Source organism: Porites lutea, chromosome 10 (assembly GCF_958299795.1).
Source record: "Porites lutea chromosome 10, jaPorLute2.1, whole genome shotgun sequence".
In the NCBI taxonomy this organism is placed as follows: Eukaryota; Metazoa; Cnidaria; class Anthozoa; order Scleractinia; family Poritidae; genus Porites; species Porites lutea.
The window spans coordinates 28,062,321-28,078,880 of record NC_133210.1 but is presented as its reverse complement, the minus strand read 5'-3'; the positions used below and the strand labels follow the sequence as shown (position 1 = coordinate 28,078,880).

General features: G+C 37.7%; 1 protein-coding gene across 1 annotated transcript; it reads left to right on the top strand.

Annotated features, from left to right (window-relative positions):
- Positions 1-578: 578 nt before the first annotated feature.
- Positions 579-16,061, top strand: LOC140949733 (uncharacterized). Its single transcript, XM_073398872.1, has 8 exons — positions 579-678; positions 1,336-1,386; positions 2,348-2,404; positions 3,559-3,609; positions 4,574-4,630; positions 5,653-7,988; positions 10,208-10,324; positions 12,855-16,061. The coding sequence occupies exons 1-8, from the start codon at positions 579-581 to the stop codon at positions 12,915-12,917; spliced, it is 2,832 nt and encodes a 943-aa protein (XP_073254973.1). The 3' UTR covers positions 12,918-16,061.
- Positions 16,062-16,560: the final 499 nt, after the last annotated feature.

Here is a 16,560-nt window from a genome sequence, read left to right as displayed (position 1 = left end):
ATCTGTGAACCTTTGGTTACCTTTTGTTTTTAGTTTTCTATTTAAACATTAGGGCCATTTATACGAGGAAAAATAAGACGCGTCTTACATAAGACGCGTCTTAAATAAGACGCGAACTTTCCGTATAAAAGGCACATTTCGTCTAAAATAAGACACGGCTTAGCTAAGACGCCATTTTTTCTTTTGGTCAAGAAGGGGGGCTGTCAAAAAATTATGTATGATTTGGTAGGGCTGATCTTAAAAAATTTTGCCCTTTTAAAAATATCCTCTCCCCCCCTGTAATATACATGATGAATGCAGCCTTATGTGATGTGTTATAGAAGTAGAATGAAAGACTTTCTTTGTTAGTGAAGTCCTCAAAAGTATCCTGGCAATTTGCTAGCAGAGAAAGTTATAATTTTGGACCACAGCTAGTTTGCTGACGTTAAAAATGAAGTTGAGATACTTGTTGTAGGGAACAGCAAAATAGTGAAAATTTTTTAAAATAAACTTAGTGAGCAGCATAGAGAAGTGTATCAGTTGGCCTCACTAAACTACTATTTTCTAATGCATAAATTTAATCTTGGTTTAATTGTAGAATGGATAAAGATCGATCTAAGAAGAAAGGAGGTACTCTTTGGAAACAGGTGAAAAGTAGTGCTGCAGAGCTATTCGAGCCAAATAAACCAAAAAACCAAGGTAAACAAAGTTGTAAAAATAATAATATTTTGACATTCATGTTTCATGTGGATATTTTTGGAGATTAAGAACAATTCCAAGTAATTCATACCTACGAGGGTCTTTCGGAGGGTCTTTGGAATTCTGAGGTGGAATGCTTCTTTCCCCTTAGGGGAGCTGATCCACTGCCCAGTTACTCTGTAGCTCAATTGGGAAATTGGTCTGTCGTGCTAGAGGTTGTACAGCTGTAAGATCAGGATCTTTAAATAAACTTAACTGTGAAGAAAGTGCTACCTCTTTTATGACAGCTGCAAATGGTTAGATTCCAGTTAAGTTCCAGCTGCTGTTTAATAATGTCGCCAGTAAACACTCTGAACTTGAACTTAAACTTGAGTTTGTTTCATGAGGCAGCCATGGTATGGTATGTCATGTGCACATTTTGTCATTGGTATAAAGGTGCCGGTACTCATTGTTTAATTATATTGAAATTACAAACAGCTGAGCAAAATTCAAAAAAAGGTTTGTTTTGGAGATTTATTAAAAGATTCATGAATTGCGTACAGCAAGACAAAAAGCATTTGATCCAGTTCATTGTCTCCAAAAAAGCAATTTATTTAACAACATAGTTGTGAACAAGACACTGGTGAAATGACTAATTATTTGTTGTTGTATTTCAAGGTCCATCTGGAAGGGTTGAGCAAGCTGGCCCAAGCACAAGTTCTGTTACAGGTGAATAAGACATTACTAATTCATTGTGTGTGAGAATCACAACAGCTCCCTGACAGTAACCAGCTACTAAACTTTGTCTTCTATCTATTATTCTTCAAGGTTCACAGCAGGGAAGTATCTCCTCCTCTTTTTGGTACCTCTTATAGATCTTAAAAAAATGAATTTCTTCCATGCTTACAAAGCAAGATTCCGATACCTTCTGGGGATACTTTTTGAATTTTTTATTTGACGAGCACCACAGTTGTTTAATAGGGTAGTATCTCCTTCTCCCCTGCCTTCCTCCACCACGCCCTGAGGACACTAGTGACCAACTTTACAGGGCTGTCACTAAGGGCCGGGAGGTGTGGATTTCCCCTGGCTGCTATGAGCATGACCCTTGGTTACATTCATAGGAAATAAAAGGAAAATAGGACCAAAAGAATTTTCAGGATGTTCCATCCCTGCTTTGAAACTTGAAACCATAGTGACAGCCTTGAACTCTAACTAGTAAGCTCTCTGCTCTAGTGGCTTTATGTTCTGGTATTAGATCATTCTAAAACTCTATCCTCTGATTGGTTGGAAAGGCCCAGGAAATATTTTGTTTTGTTTTTTTCCCTGTTTTGAAAATGTTTTTGAACTGCAACTGCTTACTAGATCCCTTTCAGAATCAACTCAGTGTGCAGCTGAAATCCTGCATAACCAAGTTTAAAACATGAATTTATTGTCTAAAATTGTGCACACTGCGACCAGACATCATTTGGTGAATTAAAATGTCAGTATCACCCACAATTCAGTAAAACTTTCAGTCCCAAGACAAGCTGCTCAGTGTTTTTTTCTATAAAAACTTTATTATTCAGACCCAGAAACTAAAATGTGAGCAGTAAAAAAACTGACATATTGATGAACATCCCCCAATGCTTTAGAATAACTGTTGTTTTAAATGTCTCGCTTCAATTTTTATTCTATTTTGTTTAACTCACAGACCTGTCAGCAGGGAAACAGTCCTCTAGGTCTATGGCCACCAAGGAGGAGTCACTAGGTACTATTATATCAATAAAGCAGAAATGGTACATGCAGACATACAGTAGATTAAAAACGCTTGCTTGAATATGAAAATGACTTTTATCGTTTCTTGTATTGCAATACAAAATGATCTTTATTGTCACAGTTCTTTATATTAATTTCAGAAATAAGTAGCAAAGAAGTATGAATTGATACTTCAAGCATCAAATTCTTTTTCTCATTCAATTTTTCTGGTAGAATTTTGCTAAGGTATTTTTAACTTGCATTAATCCTCGAGGCCAGTCATAAAAAATAAGAATTATTTTTAGCACTCAACCACAAACGTCACTAACGGCTTTGGACAGCAAGCCCTGTATTGGTGTCTCCTCCCTGAACCTCTCTTTGTGGGGTAACGGCCCTTTCACTTGCTTTACTGATGCAGTCTTCAAAGACATTTACATATAAATGTTACTCGGCCAAGGCTGCCCATCCCACCATATTCATAATTTGTAATTGTAATAATTAATGATTCTTTATTTAGGTCATGGTGAAATTACATTTTAAACTTTTTTATAACTGAAATTTGTGCTAGGTTATATCTTTCTAATATAAGAGAAATAATAAGTGCAAGCTGGGAAGCTAAATATACGCAACTGTGAAGAAAGTGCTGCCTTTTGTATGACAGCTGCAAATGGTTAGACTTTCTAGTCTTCTGGCCATTAAGGACAATACTTGTAAATCATAATAACCATCATACATGTATATAAAAATTCCGTGAGACATTAAAGAACCCACACACTGTTAGTTCATAAAGAGCAGGGGACGTGGTCCCTGCAACTCAAGTTCCTGCTGTTTATAATGTCACCAGTAAACACTAAACTTGAGCTTGAACTTGAGTTTGTTTCATGAGTGCAACCGTGATATGGTATGTCATGTACATGCACACTTTGTCATTGGTATAAAGATGCAGGTACTCATTGTTAAATTATATTAAAATTACAAACAGCTGGCATGTGGAAAATTCAAAAAATGGTTTATTTTGAAGATTTATTAAAAGATTCATGAATTGCGTACAGCAAGACAAAAAGCATTTGATCCAGTTCATTGTCTCCAAAAAAGCAATTCATTTAACAACATAGTTGTGAACAAGACACTGGTGAAATGACTAATTATTTGTTGTTGTATTTCAAGGTCCATCTGGAAGGGTTGAGCAAGCTGGCCCAAGCACAAGTTCTGTTACAGGTGAATAAGAGATTACTAATTCATTGTATGTGAGAATCACAACAGCTCCCTGACAGTAACCAGCTACTAAACTTTGTCTTCTATCTATTAATTCTTCAAGGTTCACAGCAGGGAAGTATCTCCTCCTCTTTTTGGTACCTCTTATAGATCTTAAAAAAATGAATTTCTTCCATGCTGACAAAGCAAGATTCCGATACCTTCTGGGGATACTTTTTGAATTTTTTATTTGACGAGCACCACAGTTGTTTAATAGGGTAGTATATCCTTCTCCCTCGCCTTCCCCCACCACGCCCTGAGGACACTAGTGACCAACTTTACAGGGCTGTCACTAAGGGCCGGGAGGTGTGGATTTCCCCTGGCTGCTATGAGCATGACCCTTGGTTACATTCATAGGAAATAAAAGGAAAATAGGACCAAAAGAATTTTCAGGATGTTCTATTCCCTGCTCTGAAACTTGAAACCATAGTGACAGCCTTGAACTCTAACTAGTAAGCTCTCTGCTCTAGTGGCTTTATGTTCTGGTATTAGATCATTCTAGAACTCTACCCTCTGATTGGTTGGAAAGGCCCAGGAAATATTTTGTTTTGTTTTTTTTCCCTGTTTTGAAAATGTTTTTGAACTGCAACTGCTTACTAGATCCCTTTCAGAATCAACTCAGTGTGCAGCTGAAATCCTGCATAACCAAGTTTAAAACATAAATTTATTGTCTAAAATTGTGCACACTGCAACCAGACATCATTTAGTGAATTAAAATGTCAGTATCACCCACAATTCAGTGAAACTTTCAGTCCCAAGACAAGCTGCTCAGTGCTTTTTGTTATAAAAACTTTATTATTCAGACCCAGAAACTAAAATGTGAGCAGTAAAAAAACTGACATATTGATGAACATCCCCAAATGCTTTAGAATAACTGTTGTTTTAAATGTCTCGCTTCAATTTTTATTCTATTTTGTTTAACTCACAGACCTGTCACCAGGGAAACAGCCCTCTAGCTCTACGGCCACCGAGGAGGAGCCACCAGGTACTATTATATCAATAAAGCAAAAATGGTACATGCAGACATACAGTAGATTAAAAACACTTGCTTGAATATGAAAATGACTTTTATCGTTTCTTGTATTGCAATACAAAATGATCTTTATTGTCACAGTTGTTTATATTTATTTCAGAAATAAGTAGCAAAGAAGTATGAATTGATACTTCAAGCACCAAATTCTTTTTCTCATTCAATTTTTCTGTTAGAATTTTGCTAAGGTATTTTTAACTTGCATTAATCCTCGAGGCCAGTTATAAAAAATAAGAATTATTTTTAGCACTCAACCACAAACGTCACTGACGGTTTTGGAGAGGTAGCCCTCTATTGGTGTCTCCTCCCTGAACCTCTCTTTGTGGGGTAACGCCCCTTTACACTTGCTTTATTGATGCAGTCTTCAAAGGCATTTACATATAAATGTTACTCGACTAAAGCTGCCCATCCCGCCATATTCATAATTTGTAATTGTAATAATTAATAATTCTTTCTTTAGCTTATGAGCAAATTACATTTTTAACTTTTTTATAACTGAAATTTGTGCTAGGTCATAACTTTATAATATAAGAGAAATAATAACTGCGAGCTGGGAAGCTAAGTAAACTGTTAGATTTTCTAGTTAACTCCCCATCCTTATTAAAGTCAGTGTGTATAAGCAGGTGAAAAAAAAGAAAATAGAATAGATAACTGAATTAATAAATTCAATTAATAAAGAGCATTCCTTCTACGTTTGACCGTCGTATTTATATTCCTACCCTATATTCTGGTGTTTTAGAGCCCTGATATCTACATGCACTGTTACTTACATTTTTGTTGGTGTATCATGAGTTGAGGATAATTTGTTTTAAAATATGGAAATTTTATTTGTAATTTTGGTGATCTGATCAGTTTATATAAATGAGGGCCTATATGTTGTGCGTCAACTACCTCCCTTTAACTTTCCTGGCCTTTTAAGATATCAAGTTATTAACGAACAATTCTTGAAAAAAGGAACGTAAAATTTTCTTTCACAGATTCTCTCTGCCTCGAGGAGTGCCAGAAACAGCTGCGATCAATTTATGAAACCAAAAGCAAAGTCAAAATCGTTCCGTGGGACCAAAGCTCTGCCGTTCACATTGACAAAGTTTACACCCAGTTGTCTTGGTTTATGGATGAGAAGGATCCCAGCGGAGTAACACAGAAGGAGCTTGAACACTATACCGACATTTTTGACGGCGGAAGACTTCATCATTTGCCTAAGCGCATTTTGGTTCACGGACGACCAGGTATCGGCAAGACCGTTTTTACGCAGAAATCTACATTCGACTGGTCCCAGCACAGATTTGAACGAAAGTTAGGAAGATTTGATCTCGTACTTTTGGTCAAATTACGCGATGTTTGTAACCTCAACGATGTCCCTGCCATTCTGAGCGCTGCTAATCTTCTTGCGAGTGATGGCCCAATTTCCACAGACAACCTGTACGATTACGTTCGTCACCACCAAGAAAAAGTGTTGCTTATTTTTGACGGCTACGATGAATACGTACACAGCGCAGAAAGGCAATCACCTGTTCTTCAAATCTGGGAGAAAAGGCAGTTGAGGGATTGTTGTGTTATTATAACGTCTAGAGACATGAAAGGAGAGGGATTGAAAAGATCCAGCGAAGCTCAATTTGAGATCGACGGTTTCGACCGTAAGCGACAAGAAGTGTTCGCCCGTAGATTCTTGAAAGATGATCAAGATGTTGAAGAGTTTTTCGAGTACTTGAAACAACAAAGTCTGAAGGATATAGCAAAAATACCTATTTTGCTTTTAATGTTGTTGTTGGTTTGGAAGGAAAAGGATCGTGAAGGACTACCTTCATCACGGGTGATGATTTATGACCAGTTCATACAGACTATGTTTAATCATGTGTCAGAAAAACAAGAAAAGGCGGCGGAAAAAGTTGACGACCACAAACAAGAACTCTGTAAAGTAGGAGAACTAGCCTTTGACGCACTTCTACAAGATTTACTTTACTTTCCTGTCAGTAAACTGCCGGATCACGTTTTGACTGAGAAACTGATCGAGGCCGGGTTGTTTCAGCTGCTAAACATGTCCGCTCTTAACCCGTGCAAAGCCGTGCACTTCATTCACAAATCCATGCAGGAGTTTTTGGCTTCTTTATTTCTAAAAGAAGAACTGTTATCTCAAGAAAGTAAAAACAATTCCCTTTTCAAAGTCGACTCAATTGAAAAGATCTTCAAGTTGAATGAAGTTTTTAAATTTGTTGCTGAAATATCAGAAGAATCCGCGCGCGAGATCTTGATTCATCTGTTGGAAATAGCGGCGAAGGAAGCCGGAGAGTACAGCTTCGACAACCAAGCACCGTCAGTCGAAGATTTGTCAGAAACACAAAAAAATCTTTTAACTCTATGTACACAGTTTTTCTTCTACTGCTCAGCAGACACGAGAACAGAACTTTTCCCCACTTTTCTTTCTAATCTAGGAGGTGTTTTTTTAATAAATCCTAACCAGCTGAATATTGCAGCAAAGGAAAATTTTGTTAAAACTACCGCTTCACTTATGTACATATTTTTCTCTGAAAGCGACCAGTATACAGAGCAAAGTTATAATCATTTGACAACTTTAGCACAGCAATTAAACGCTGTTATAGTTAGTAGAACAGGAGAACAGAAAGCATCAGAATTTTTGAATGTATTTCCATGGCGTAGTGTTGACGAGTTTTTCTTAATGAAAGAAGAAAACAACACTCACCTTTATTTTACTCAAATTGTAAAACCTCTTCCATATAAAATGGTAAAGACGTTAGTTAGTTTAGAAGAGACAACAAAGAAGACAAACATGAATGGTGATGAGTCAAGTGAAGAGAGCAGCAGCAGCTGTTGTTCAAAGCGTTATGGTCTCTCCAGGGTTCGGTTGATTTATGCTTGGAAGGTGAACAGGTCAGATGTGGAACTGATGATTGAGATGATGCCGTTTATCACCGCTCCACACGAGATAGGGGTTTGGGATGAACTCGGTGAAGTGTTTGATGCTGAGCTAACAGAGTCTCTACTGAGGAGCATCCCAACAACACACAAACTGGAGAGATTAACACTCGGTCATATCAATATAACATCATCACCTGCTGTGGAGTTCATCAGCAGAGTATTTAAACAAGATCTTCCAAACTTGAAGTATCTCCACATGTCATTCAATCCTCTTCTGGGTGCAGGAGTCGACAGCTTGATAAAACATCTCAGCTGCGCTCCTCACCTGGAGAGACTGTACCTTGTAGAAGTGAAGATGACTCCACAGCAGGTGATGAATCTCACATCAGCCATCAAGCAGCACGGAAACATCACTCAACTGCTGTCACCCTACCACGTAAGTTTTCCAATTTTATCGCAATTTGTTTCGTTATTCTTTGTTTACAGTTTATTTCTACTCAGCTCTTGCCTTTCGCCATTTTCCTTTCTTTGTCATTTTTATACTCGACAAAACACGAGATTTGCTTTTGAAATCAAATCACAAACTTTAGCAGATTCAAAGTATCATTTCAAATTCATTTCTTTCAACTGATTAAACTAACTCCATAAAATGTTTTAACTGAGAACGTTAAGAACAAGTAACTTAGCTGATATTAAAACATGGAGTTGAACACAAAAGGAGAAATTTCGTATCTTCAAGCAGCCATAAGATGATATTATTGGGTAAAAACAAGAACTTTTAGCAAAACAAAAGCACATAATTTCCACAGTATTAATTTCTGAATCAATTTTAATTCATACTTTTTCATAAAATAACAAACAACAATCATAAAAGCAAATGAAAGATGTTCAGTTCATGTTCAATTTAAACAAATAAGCAAAGAGTAAACACATTGAACTCACATTTTCACATTTATCATCCAAGGTTCCTATAAAATCAGTTTAAGTCAAGTGAAGTTCCTTTGAAAGTCCAAAAAACAAACAAGTCTTTTATAGCTGTTCTTTTGTTAGTTCTTGAGCGTTTCTTTGGTAAATACTGGTCCTTGCAGTTCGATCGGTGAAGCCATGGTTGGTTTTTGAAATAACAACCCGCACAAAAAAATTGTATCTTCGAGACAACGGTTCAAAGCAACACCAAAAAAATTTTCCTTACAGGTAAACACTTTGCTGTCCTCCACTGTATAGCATAAGTGTCCATTGCATGATTTTCATCGCGTAAAATAGCATGAGCTTGTTTTCAATTTTCCAAGAACACTCGCCATACAAACCAAATCCTGCGGAGCTTTGGGCTTTCGTGAAATATCCTTATAAATGATGTTTCCTTGAGCTTCGAACAACACCTTAGCATATTCCTGAGTAAAAAGAGATGAATCCCTGTCTTATGTAACATTTCCTTGATGTTTTCTTATTAAATTTTGAGTTCATCCTGAACAGTTTGCCGTTGAAGAGCGAACTGAACAAACTACAAAAACAACAAACGATGTCATTCAAAGCCTGGTGACGTAGCGGCAGCTGATTGGTTAAAACCACCTCGGATGATTTTTCACGTGATGACATTTTCCCGCCTTTCGTTTCATTACGTAACAAATTCCCGCCCGAAAAAAAAATCACGGTGATCAGCGAATTTTGTGAGGCTGAATGTATTTTCAAAAGAAAAAAAAAAAAAGATTTGCTAATTTTGATTTTGATTCCACTATTTTGAATGCGAATTTCTTGTACGTGCGCCTTGTGTTTCTCTTTGCAATGCCGCCGAGGGGGGAGAGGTACTGGGGGGTAAATCTCCCTCCTCCCTAAAGTTGGTTTAGAAATTGGCGACGGGTAACACTCGTTTCTTGAACTTAGTCGTAAAGGAAGTTTTTTGACCTTCAGCGCTTCGCCTCTACACCAACATACCAAACAAAGAAGGCATAACCACCGTGTGTCTAGTGCAGTTCTGGCCTCTCTCTCTCTCTCTCTATGTCACGCAACGCCGGAGAGAGAGGGTCCTCCCCCACATCCCTTATCATCACGCAAGAGAAGTCAAAATCTTCGCTTGGAAAAATTTCTCCCAGCAAATAACTGTAAAGACGCTTAAAAATAGTTTGTCAGTTGTTTTTAAAACATTAACCTTGTGCTCGTATAATTTTTGACAAGGTGCCGGGTTCGAATCCTGCTCAGTAGCCTTTCTTTTTTCCTTCTGTCTTTCTCTTTTTTGTTTCGTTTTCGTTTTTGTTTTGTTTGCTTATTTGTTTTGTTGTTGTTGTTTGTTCAATATATACCTTCTAGAGCAAAGATAGTATATATATGGATAAACAATCTGAATTACTATCGTTTCCTACAATTTTCACTCCTTTTTTATCGCAATATATTTTACAAAACTAAAACAGTAGCCACATGCAGTCACAGACTGCCTTTTATTATTTAGGCCAAGTTTCGACTGCTGATCTTTGCTTTCGGCACGCGAGGCTTGTTTTGAACTTAGTACATCTTGTCAAAGTTGTTGTCATATAAACAATTGTCTTTCGTTGGTCACTGTAATCGCATTGTACTTTAAATGAAGGTTTTCAAATGTTACACGTCCACACTTTATTAAAGGGAGATGGGTTGTTTTAAGTATTGTTTTGTATTTTGTTGAAGGATGATGAAGGAAACCCCAAACCTGAGGATGAATGGCCATCAGAGAACTACTGGAAGAGTGAGTACCCTCACCTCTTTCCTGATTCATCACCTGAATCAGCGCATGAACAGGAGCAGGTTAGTCATCACTCACCTATTTCTGTGAAAGTTTATTTATTAATATTAGTAAGACTTTCAGTGTCTGTGTGAACAGTTCTTTTTTTCTGTCCGTCAGAGATAATCAATACGCTCAGGAGCCTTCATTTATAAGTCTCCATTACGGAGGATTTCCGAGTTGGTGATACTGAGTTAATTTTTTTAAAAATTAACTCAGTATTTATTATTATTATTATTATTATTATTATTATTATTATTATTATTATTATTATTATTATTATTATTATTATTTTACTGTATTAAAATACAGTAAAAACCCGCGTGTAAGAACCTAGTAACCTGCTGGAAGAAATTTGCTTCTTTATTACCCAACAATATAAGAACCGGGTTGGCCAAACGAGATCAAGCAGGTTCTTATATGCGGGTTACAGTTAAATTAATGAGCTTATTCATCATCTTAAAAAGAGATTGAACAGGAACAGGTTAGTCACCAGCTTCGTTTGTTTAAGTTTATGCGTCAGTCATTTGAAACTCCGGCCCCCCGATCCCCGGGACTTAGCAGGGAATTCAACATTGGTTTGGTGTTAAAACACCGCTAATTTCCCCGCTCCCCGGGCCAAGTAGTTTGTTAAAAGCCCCGTATAGCAGGGAATTAGTAAAGTGTAGTTCCAGGCTCTATTTCAACCGCTCTGTCCGATCTGGTATTCTGTATTTCTTAAAATTCAATTTATCGGACCTGTTAATAGAAACTCTCCATTGCGTTCCTTCAAATTCATGAAAAATGTTACCCTGGGTGCCCGAGGATTTTTTTTCTTATCTAATTTCTGAGAACGGACGTCTGGAGCCAGTGTAGAAAAATGTGGTTAGATCGCTTACAACAAAGTAACTTCTGTATGGTATACTTGTAAGGGCGAGGGATCTTAAGCGAAACCCGGGGGGGGGGGGGGTACTTCATAATATAAGCAATATACGTACAGTCAACTCTCGCCTTCCGGACGCCCCGATAATACGGACAGCAACTAAATTCCCCGGCAAAACAAATTACAGACGTTTGACGTAAATAAACTCCCGCTATTACGGACTCTCGCTGATGAGGAACGTAATTTGAGGTCCCTATGGTGTCCGCTATAAAGGGCCGGTTGACTGTAATTCAGACATAATTTCTGCCTAAATGTCAGGTCTGAAAACGGGTGTGGATTTTAGAGGTCAGGTCTGAAAAAGGGTGTGGAAAGTGACAGTTTTTGGTCTGAAATAGGGTCAGGATTTGGAGAACTAGGCGACACACCCCCACCGAGAATTACCCGGAGTACCCCCTGGGAAGCGAGATTTGTGAAGTCCTTGTAAGGCATGTGTAGGACGTTCCATACACTTTCTTTCTGTGTCTTGAGACTAGGGAACCTGTTTTGTGCCTTCCTGCCCTGTTTCTCCTATGTTTTAAAATCGTCATTCTCTGCGGCATCATCTCTCTTCTGCCGCCATACAAAACTTTGGGAAACGAGGCTTTTCTTCAGTCACTCATGTTAAATCCCCACTTCAGAAAATTCGTGTTACTGTTTAATCCCCGCTCATGACATGGATAAAGCAGGTATTTTGTTAATTTCCTCGCCACCTTGATTCCCTTTTTAAGCTGTTTAGGGAAGATATCAGTGACATTTTGTGCCAAGTAGACCTATAGACTTTCGAAAAAAGAGTGTTTTCCAACATTTGGTAGATCAGCAAAGAAAGTAGAAACAGACACGTTATCTATAATTTAAAAAAGGAGTTCGTTTTGTTCTCGTAACTCCGATGAAGTGATCGATAACTCTCCATCTGGTAGTTCGGATGGTTACAGTGTTTTGCAGCAAGTCCAGTCACTAATATAAGGGTTTTGCACCTTGTAATTATCTCAACCCCTTTAGCAGAACTCACACTTCCCGGCTAAATTTGCCCATCAGACACTGTACTTCTTATTAGGCCGAGTATTGATTTAATGATCTTCACAGTCGGTACGTGCGGTCTGTTTTGAATTTTGTACATCTTGTCGAACTTTTTGTCAACCCGGCACCCTTTTTTACGTTGCTGACTTAAAATATCCTTTGTTTATGTTCTGTAATACCATTGTACCTAAATGAAGGTTTTCAAATGTGTACACGTCCAAATTTACCTCAAGGAGGTGGATGGTTTTAAGTATTGTTTGGATTTTGTTAAGGGATTTTGTTTAACTTTGTTTAAATTTATTTACTGTATTTTATTGTTTTATTTATTTTTGATTTTTAGTGTTTCTTTCCGCCGGAGATGATCAAAGACACTCGAAGCTTTTGTTTATAATAAGACCTCTACATTACAAGTCTTACAGTGATTTCCAACACTGAACACTGAATTCATTCCCCTAAAATCCTGAAATACTGCAACGAAATTCTTCCATATAATATGTTTCCCTCCGACGTACCGGGTGCATCTTTAAACTTAAGGCTGGAAATACTTAAGCTTCAAGGCCTTTTTAACGGAGTATTCTCTTATTTGCGTATAGTTAACTATGTTGTGTGATTGTGTTTGTGATTTTATTTTGTAGACCCATGAAAGGGCATCAGAGTTTCCAAGGAGAAAGAGATGTTCCTGCTGTATTATCATGTAAATTACTGTGCTAGTTAGACAGCAATCCTTGAGAATATTTTGACTATTTTCAGATTTTTGTCTTCAATCGGTCATTTTCCAGTTGCCTCAAGCCTCTGTTTCAAAGCGAGGCTAAGAGTAAAGCCATTGATATGAAAATGTTTTTTTATTCTCATATACAAATAAACTTCATTTTCACAAGAAAGGTTTTGAACTTTGCCTCGTTTCGAAAGTGAGAGTTTTTGGAACTCGGAAATGGCCAATTGCGTTTTAACTGAAAGATTTAAGAGAGTCGTGGTGCTCAATAAATTATACTTCGAGTGGCAAACTGGAACAAAACATGACAAATCCACTTCCCAAAAACAGAAGAAAACTCGGAAGCGTTCAAGAATCGTGTGTCACCACTTGCGCAAAGCAGGCCTCCCAGGATTACAGGGCTCAAGATTAGCACTCGCAAACTCCCAAAATCTGAGTGGTTTTCGGAAGTTGCCTGTCAAAAGAAAATCCTCTAGCAAAAATTGGCGAGTAAGCATTTCTCGAGCGGAAATTTGAGAGTGAAGATGATCGTTGTTGAAGAATCTTTACCATTTGTTGGCTAAAAAACAATGCATACATTGACTGATTGTACGAGAGGAACGGGTGGCATGTCATCACTGCTCATTTGTTTTATTTACATCATTACAATGTACATTTCAGCTTGGCACCGTGATTTATACTCGGTTCCACTAAGTGTGAGTAAGGCGGCTTTTTCAGCTTTATCCTTCTAGACTGTCTTAGAAACCCCTCATTTTTGGGATGGTTCTCGGCCTCGAAGACAAACAATAGCCTCTGAATTTACTGCTTTGGCTAGTAGAAGAAATTTTTACAAGTAAAGCTTTGCCATTGAACTGAAAATTAAGATCGAGCCCTGTAGGAACGAGGTCGCATTTTAGCGGATTTCAGGTCATTTTGTCATTTTCTGTTCCACGATCCTTTGTGTTTGACAGTATCGAGTAACGTAAACCGCTTGATTAAATGTCAAATAAATACTGCAGGTTGAACAGCATACATAGGTCTCTGTTTTCGGAATTACTAAAAAAGCGTGTAACGAAGTAATGGCAGTAAGATTGCACACTTTAGTCCATACAATGTATTAAAATTGCTTTCAGTGTGGTTTTGCCTCGCTGTTAAAAAAGACTACGAACATTAATTGTGATGTTTTACGAGGACTGTCCGCGGGCAGAATAACTAGTTTAGGTGCAGATTTTTTGTTGTTCATAATGTGGAGGCTTCATAATGTTGTATACAGTCCCGATTCTACCTCAGGAAGTTAGGAAATCGAGACAACAACGACAACCAAAGCAAAAGAAACATTGAAAGAAACGATTGAGCGAAAACAGTAGCTCGGCTCCAATAAATGGTCACCTCAGTGACCTCTGTGCTGTTTCGATTGCCGAGTTGAAGTTTATTCCACTTTTTGTATGGAAAGAAAAAACAGAGTTTCAGCTTAGCCAATAATAAGTATTTACTTGTTCGTTACACTGATATATAGACAAACAGAATTTAAAAGATTTATAAGTGATGGGATACTGGGAGTTGAAGTAAGTAAGAGTTTTTAAAGCCAGCTCTCAAAAGGGAAATGATAAATAATTGCAGTGATGTTCTTTCCTGGCCTGAATCCAAAGCACTCGTACCACAAATCTGAATCAAGTTGGACAGGGGATTTTAACACAGGTAGAAGTGCTACCACATTAAAAGATCTTAAAATAGTTATGCGAAATTAGACTTATTAGCAAAATAGACTTAAAAAATAAAATAATTATTACATTTTATTCAAAACCTTCATGCCTTTTTAGTAGACCTTATTCACAAAACCTGCTATCTTTGCACGCGCTTAAGGACTGGCGGGGTTAAAGCGACGTCACGTGGTTTCTCAGGGTCGCGGTCGCTCGATCGCAGAAAATTGATAATTTTTCATGTTTAAGACGATAATGGCAAATTATGGGTGGAAATGATCATTGTTACTTCTTTGGATGTAATGGCGACTGTAGATGTGGCAGGTACAGAACACATGATCACATGCCACAGGACAAAAGAAGTAGTGTAAGAGCTGCTTGGAAGGTCTCTCCTAATTGGTCGCAGGAAACAATGACATGCCATTCTTTCAATTGTTTTAGCATTGTTTAGTCAGGGTTAGGCACCCAGATGTCCTTACAGCAATCAATGATGACGTAAAACTTGACGAAACTCAAGCCGTGCATTTTGCATCATCGTTTGGTTTTGAGAGAATAAACAAAATCGAACGTTTTACCCCCTGAAATACCACGTGACATTGCTGTTATCCGATCAATCCTTACGGCAGTAAAGCGCGTGCAAAGATGATGGGCATCGTAGTGAAATAATGAATGAGGTCTGTTTCTGTGCCCATGGTTCGTACAATCTTGAAAAGGTCTTGAATTTTACTAGTCGTCTTGAAAAGTCCTTGAATTCGGTTTAGGTCCTTGAAAAGTACTTGATTTCTTTATTAGGACTTGACTTGAAAAGTCCTTGAAATTCACGACCTTGTTTACGCCAGACAACTTTTTTCTGTTAAATTAGATTATTTTGCCGAGGAACATTTGGTTCATCCTCGGTGCAGGCCTGTCCTCGGTGTAAGAACCTGTAAAACTAACGGGTAACGTAAAGACATTTTGTGCATAAACAATATTTTATTTCTGTTTCTTTATTTCAAATGCTATTTCTGTACCTCAGATGCAATTGCAGCTGAGTCATACACAGTCATTTTGCAAAGCCTTGTTGCGGAAAAGTAGTAAAAATATCGTGATCCATGATGGCCGAAGAAGTAAAATAGGTAAATGGTTCCATGACCTGTTTTTGCAAGTAGGGTGATCAGAGGGGGTTAAAGAATGTCGATTTATTAAATAAATCTTAGTCCTTGAAAACTGAAATTTGTTCTAGAAAAATGCTTGAAAAGTCCTTGGAAATGTGTTTGTCTAAAGTTGTACGAACCATGTGTGCCGGAGATAAAACCGTCCCTAGCTAATTGTCGCTATGATAGTTAGAGGAATTAACTGGTTGGTTTGCCTGTTTTCAGTCAGACGTTTCCATTACTTGCTGGTATTTTTTATTACTTCAGTCTGTAAATACACATCCCTTATTGCTTATTAATTAAATGAAAATGCTTTCTCAATATTCGCCTGTTTATGAGAAAATAAAACTATAGTCAACTAATGGTTTCTTAATCTACACCCTCTTCAGATCTTAGTTCCTTGTATTGCGGGCTCAGCCTTCCAGTGCCAGGCTGCAGTAATGGTAGAGAGGAGAGAAAAACCATTTAATATTTTTGAGAAAGTAAGGAAAATGAGAGTGCAAACATGTTAGCGAAAAGCGTATTAGAGAAACTGGGCTTTTACATCTTGTCCTCATTAAACTACGGTAGGGGTTCAGCAGGGGGAATTCTCCTAACTCAATATTTCGCTTTGTACTCTTTTTACACCTGGTTTTCAAACCTTTAGGGATGAACGTCACTACATTTCCCTGAATTTTTATTCAAAAATCACGCCCCTGTGTCATTCATACAAATCAAAAACAATAACAATCTCACTCCGGTGATTACCATAATCGGAGTTCCATTCATAGTCATCACATTCGAAGTTAATAGGGTGTTTAAGCAGCGACGTTTTTGA